Source organism: Pteropus medius, unplaced genomic scaffold, assembly GCF_902729225.1.
Source record: "Pteropus medius unplaced genomic scaffold, Ma_sr-lr_union100, whole genome shotgun sequence".
Classification (NCBI taxonomy): domain Eukaryota; kingdom Metazoa; phylum Chordata; class Mammalia; order Chiroptera; family Pteropodidae; genus Pteropus; species Pteropus medius.
Window position 1 is genome coordinate 2,635,747 of NW_024355990.1, and position 6,000 is coordinate 2,641,746.

At 62.3% G+C, this 6,000-nt stretch overlaps 1 protein-coding gene across 5 annotated transcripts in view; it reads left to right on the top strand.

Moving 5' to 3' along the window:
- USP36 (ubiquitin specific peptidase 36) overlaps window positions 1-6,000 on the top strand; it is a 31,698-nt gene that overhangs the window by 23,718 nt on the left and 1,980 nt on the right. For all 5 annotated transcript variants that reach the window (XM_039859131.1, XM_039859129.1, XM_039859128.1 and 2 more), the window contains exons 14-20: window positions 325-954; window positions 1,558-1,679; window positions 3,289-3,861; window positions 4,220-4,425; window positions 4,639-4,740; window positions 5,312-5,427; window positions 5,783-5,933. In XM_039859131.1, the coding sequence (XP_039715065.1) occupies window positions 325-954; window positions 1,558-1,679; window positions 3,289-3,861; window positions 4,220-4,425; window positions 4,639-4,740; window positions 5,312-5,427; window positions 5,783-5,914 (1,881 nt within the window). In that variant the 3' untranslated portion in view covers window positions 5,915-5,933. The remainder of the gene's footprint in view (window positions 1-324; window positions 955-1,557; window positions 1,680-3,288; window positions 3,862-4,219; window positions 4,426-4,638; window positions 4,741-5,311; window positions 5,428-5,782; window positions 5,934-6,000) is intronic.

Consider the following 6,000-nt stretch of genomic DNA (forward strand, 5'->3'; position numbering starts at 1 on the left):
CCAGAGTCTAAAGAGGAAACAGGCATTTGTCCGCAGTTCCATTTGAGCGATGGGACTTCGGTAAATTTTTTTCCTTTACACTTTTTTGTATTTCTCAAATCTTGATGAAAACGTAGTTTTCATAGTGAAGATTATAAAGATACACACCCACATGTGCACGACTCACGATTCTGAAGTCGTTGAGAGAAGCATCAGTGTCGTTACGTGTGTCCACGTAAATGACACGTCCCGAGCCGCTCAGGGACCCTCCCTGCGGACAGCGCACTGCACCTTGTGCGAGAAGCGCCGGGCGCTCATTGCGACCCCTGCTTTGCTGTCTTTCAGAGACTGGACCCTGTGACGATGAAGAAGCTGCAGACCGCTGAAGAGATCGGTGTGCCCGTGTCCAGGAACGGCTCGGCGCTGAGCCTGAAGTCCCAGAATGGACACGTCCCTCCAAAGCCACCCTCGGCATCCCCTTCCCCCAGACTTCCCAAAACCCCCACACACCTGCCGACTATTCTGGACGAGCCTGGAAAGAAAGTCAAGAAATCGGCTCCCCTACAGTACTTCTCCTCACCCCTCAAAGCTTCTCAGGGGCTCCACGGTGCCCGCGACCCGAGCAGGTGTGAGGGCCGCAGGCCGGGCGCCATCACTACCTCACCCCAGGTCCCGGCCGCAGTGACTGCCAATGGGCACGGGCCCAAGGGCGCCACCGAGAAGGGGGACTCCAGCAGCTCCAGCCCGGAGCACTCCACCAGCAGCGACCCCGCCCAGGCGCCCAAGAGCGGAGCCCGCGTCTGCGACCCTCAGGGAACCTCCCCTTCCACCGCCGGCCCCTCCAGAGCGCTGCCCAGTGGAGAGGACACGAAGGTGGCGAAGCCAAGGTCCCCCGTCCTGAGCAGCGCTGCCACCGAGCCCGCAAGCACCATGTCTCCTCCACCAGCCAAGAAGCTGGCCCTCTCTGCCAAGAAGGTGGGTGTGTGTGGGGGTCCCGCCCTTGGCAGCGTGTCAGCACTGGTTTAGGGGAGTGGGAAGCTGGGCCTCCCCAGATCCAGGGAAGCAGCTGTGTCAGGCCTTCTGCAGGCGACAGGGGCTGTCCCGGGATGAAGGTGGGGCTCAGGAAACTGATAACCTGGTGTCATGACGTGTGGCTGATGGGGCGTGATGGCAGGTCTCCCTGGCCCCCTGTGGCATCTCCTAAAGGAGCCTCACGGGAGGACGGGGCGGGGTGGCGGGCCTGGCGGGGGCTCCGCACAGGGCCTGCAGGTCGCAGGCAGCGGGCCCCCCACGTCCAGCACGGATTGGTCGTGCTGAGATTTTTGTTGAAATTTCTTTCCTTTTTTCCTTTTCGTTTCTAACCAAAAACACTTCTGATTCTTGTTCTACCATCCCCCACCCCTCGCTTTCCGTTTCTCCGCCTTCTGCCCCCGCATCCTGCTTTCTGGGCTCTTTTATTTATTTCCGATTTCTTTATTTTGTTTTTTTTGTTTTTTTGTTTTTTGCATTTGCTTTTCCTCTTCACTCACGGCAACCTTTTTTAGACCACCAAGTTTTTATTTATGTCGATAACTGCAGGCCAGCACCCTGCGGAGGGCGGCCGGCAGTGACCTCCGTGCTCCTCCCCTCTCCGGCCTCACCCACCCCAGGAAAGCCACTCACCCCGCCGTCGCCTGCACCTGGCCTGTCAGCACAAGCAGGTAAGCGCGGGCCCTCCCGGCCCAGCGGCCTCCCCCCTGCTCCCCTGCGCTCGGCTGGTGGAGAGCTGCAGGGTGGTCGCCCGCGGGACGGGACAGGTGCAGGGCGCGGTCCCGCAGCGGGCCCCCCTCTCTGCACCTGGTCAGGGAGCCGGCTGCTCAGGGGCACTCGGTCTCCCCGGTGCTGATTCTTTTCCTTTCGTCTTCGTTTTCCGTCTGCGTGCCACCTCCACATGGTGACTCTGCTGTGCTGTGAACTGACCTGTCCCGTGGCCGCTCCCCAGCCCCAGGACAGGACCCCACAGTAGGAGAGAAGGGCGGGAGCTCCAGACAGACCCCGAGTGGGCTTAGGGGCCTGTGCATTCGGTGAGGGGCGTCCCTGAGTGGAGCGGGCTCTGTCTCCTTCGCCCCCCAGAGCCTCCCTGCGTGGGGACTGTCCCTGGTGCCGTCTGCTTCGCGCGGGCTTCTCTAGCAGGCGCGCGGTTCAGTGGGTGCTGTGGGATCTCTGGCCTCTGGCAGACACCCTCCCCCGAGGGCTGGGTCCCCTCCCCGCGGCCTGGCAGGCACTGCTGTGCTCGCCTCCCTTCGCGTGTCGAGTGGCAGAAAGCTGAGGACTGATATGTCTGAGGGGCCGTCGAGGCCTTTGGCAGCCAGGGAGGAAGAAAGGAAGATGGGGCGAGGCCAACAGGAGCTTTGGGCGGGTCTGGTGTTGGCCGTGGGCGCGGACGTGCCCTCCCCATCCCTCCCGCGCTCCGGGGGTGCTGTGGACCGCAGGGCCCCTCACCCCGCGCCCCGCGGCCTCTCCCTCTCCCACTCACACGCTGACGTACTGAGCTCAGGGCTTTTGCACATGGCAGGTCCTTAAACATTGAAGGCATTTATTTTCTCTTTGCTTCTTCGGCATATAGGCTTTTTCTTAATCCCAAAAAATGCAGAGTAATAAGTTGTGGCACAGTTTGGCCATCGTAGCTCGTTCTGGTCTGGGAGGTGACAATTGCAGTCCTGTGTGACTTGGTAACCCTCGGTAGGAATTAACGTCAGTCATTCACGAACAAGAGAGCCCCGGCTCAGAGTGCGTGCTGAACCGTCCCCAGGGCACACAGCCAGCGAGACACAGGTCTGAGTCCAACCCATGGACATCGGATGTCGTGGCTCTAAGTCCCGCCCTCGTTCATCTCGCTGTGTGATCCGCAATGCGAACTGTTTCCCTGATTTCCCTGGACCCCCCAATTCAGAGGGAAGTCAAAGGGAAACCCTGGTGGGGGTGCAGGCCCGCACGCACCTCCCGTCGAGGCCCCGTGCTGAACACCAGGGTACGAGTGGCGGCTGGGAATTTATTGCTGGCGAAGCCTTCCCCTCTTAACACGTCTGTAACGAACGTTAAAGCGTCAGAGTTTGCGACAGTGCTCTGAACTGCTTGGTAGCAGGAAGCTGAAAAACGTGTGACGGTTTTCGTTAACTTTGACATTAGCAGATATGAGTTTACTGTTAGCCTGTGTGTCTGGGATTCACGGGGGAGGGGGAGGCCTTTGCCTGGAGGGAGGGGGCGGAGGGAGGGGGCTGAGGGTGGTTCCAAGCGCTGCCTGCGGCTGACGCCTGACTGTCCCCACAGGGCTCTTTCACCGGCTCCCCGATCATCCGGCCATCTGAAGCCCCCCCTCAGCCTGCACTCCGTGACAGTGCCCAGCAGCCCCCAGCCTCTCAGGACATCGGGCCCACGGAACCCTTTCACCTCTGCTCCCCTGCCTCAGGTCAATGGGGGCTTCGGGGCCCCTCCACACCAGCCGCCGGAGGCCGACGAGCCTCCCAGGAGCCCGTGCAAGAAGAGGAAGAGGAAGCGCTCGGCGGAGACGCGGGGGCCGGGCTCGGAGGTGGGGGAGGCGGCCGCCCCTCCCGGGAGGAGGAGGAGGAAGAGGAGGAAGCGCCCGGGGGACACGGACACCATCCCCCCGCAGGAGGGGCAGCCACAGGGGCAGCACCAGGGCCCCGAGCACAGGAGCGAGGGCCGGGCACAGCTGGGGGAAGAGGGCAGACAGCCACCGGCACACGGCCCGCACCTGGAGAACGGCTGGCAGGCGGGCTGCGGGACGGACGGCCCCCACGTGAGCCCCAAGAAGAGGAGGAGGAAGGGAGCGGAGGGCCCGGGCGGAGAAGACCGCCTCCACCAGGACCCACCTTGGCACAGGTGAGGCAGCCCTGCCCCCGCCGACACCCGTCCACTCCCGGGCAGGTGTCGTCTGCATGTGCCGTGTGCCCACCGGCCTCTCGATTGCGAGCGTGTCGTGGTGTGCCCAGGCCGGGCCAGGCTCCGCGGTCACGGCACCCAGTTTGTGGCACTCGATAGGGTCAGGATTAGAACGGTAGCTGTGCTCGCGCCCCTGACGTCGCTCGAGCCTGACCGCGGCCAGCCGGCATGCTCCGTCCTGCAGGTTCAGGCGGCCGTCGTCAGGCAGGCTCTTCCGCAGCATTGGGGTGTGTGCTGACGGGGTGGGGTGTCTCAGCCTCAGAGCTTGGAGCTGACCGTCGAGTCTGGTCTCCCGCAGCTGCTCTCCCTCGGACGTCACGGAGCCAGAGGCCACTGCAGCGTCTCCAAGGAGAAGGAGAAGGAGAAGCAGGAAGCAGTCACGGCAGGAAGCAGCCGGGGACGAGCGTGCCGACGCCGCGAGGGGCGAGGGGCAGAGGGGCCCTGCTGTCCCGGGGGGCAGCCCCCTGCCCGCGGTGAACGGCCGGAGTCCCGGGGACCGCGCAGGTGTGCATCGGGGAGGGGCGCCCGGGGAGGGGCGGAGGCGAACGCGGTCCCCGAGCGCCTTAATCAGCAGCTCCCCGGCAGGCCCGGAGGGGCTCGCTTCGCACCTCCTCCGAAGCATCCCGTGAGCAGGTTCTGGAAGGGTGCTGCGGACAAAGCGTGCGTGGTCGTTTCCCCGGTGCTGTCTTCAAGTGCGTGCGCATGCTTGTCCGGCAGGCCTGGAGCAGACTCCTCTCGCGTCCTGGAGCGGGGAGCAGGGGTCTGACGTGGTCCGGGAGCTGCTCAGACACGCATCTGATCGAGCTTACGGGAAGGAAGGTACGGTCGTGCAGGGCCGTGTGTGGTCGTGGGGGCGCGGGTCCCTCCCGGGGGTCTCGGCGGGAAAGATGGGGACAGGATCTAACACTATGGTCCTCCCTGGCCCTCACAGCCACTGCACCAGGGTCAAGAAGATGTCCGTGTGGGTGGCTTTCCTCTGCAGAAGGATCCAGAACAACTTCTCCTTGGGCCCAGGGCAGGGGAGAGAGGAGGCTGTGCAGCTCTGGGTGGGCAGGGCCGGGGGGAGGGGACCGATCCTGGGGCAGCCCTCGTGTAAGTGCCCACTTGGGCATTATATTTTTATAATTCAGATTGGGAGGGAACATGGGGTCTGTTTCTCAGGTGAGGGTGGGGGTTCAAAGAACTAAACCTGGGCTTGTGACACGGAATTCCCAGTGCTCACTTTGAAGTGACGGGAGTCACGGACTGTCCCATGCACCGGAGGTCCCTGCGTCCTTCCCCTCTATTTCTCTGCACATCCACGTTTACTAAAAGGTGGCACTCGAGAATGGTAACTAATTGGTGTGGCCGGGAGCCCCCAGAGCTGCTGACGCCTGTGTGTGTCTTGTAGTTTTGACGTGGGACGGAGAGGTGTCGGCTGTCAGTCAGGATGCTGTTCGGGACAGCGTAGTGGCCCGCAGCACCACAGTGCTTGACGATTGGGATGACGAGTTCGATCGTGGGAAGGTAAGCTGTGGGGCCCACGCCATGCTGCGCGGCCAGCTGGGGGACAGGTCGGGAGGACTCGACCTCTCTGGGCAATCTGAGGTGGCAGCAGCATTGTAAAGTCGCCGGGGCCCAGACTGCAGCCAGTCACCTGGTTCAGGTGCTGCTCGGCCACTGTAAATGTCGTGTTGCCGCCGGCAAGGCAGTGGCCCCCCAGTGGCTTCTGTTCCTGCAGCAGTGATGTGGGGACGTGGGGACCTCCACAGGCTGCGTGAGCAGTGAATCTGTGGGTTCTGTAGAGCACGGAGGGTCGTGCCCACACGTGGGACCAGGGGGCCATTTTTGGGAATTGTGACACTTGTGATTCTTGACATAGGAAAAGAAAATTAAAAAGTTTAAGAGAGAAAAGAAAAGAAACTTCAACGCCTTCCAGAAACTTCAGAGTAGACGGAACTTTTGGTCTGTGACTCATCCAGCCAAGGCCGCCAGCCTCAGCTACCGCCGCTGAGTCCCTGCCATCGAGCTAGGTTGGTTTGGAGTGAGTGAGTGTCATGCATGTGTGAGAGTGTCACGTGAGTATCTGGAGTGTGTGGA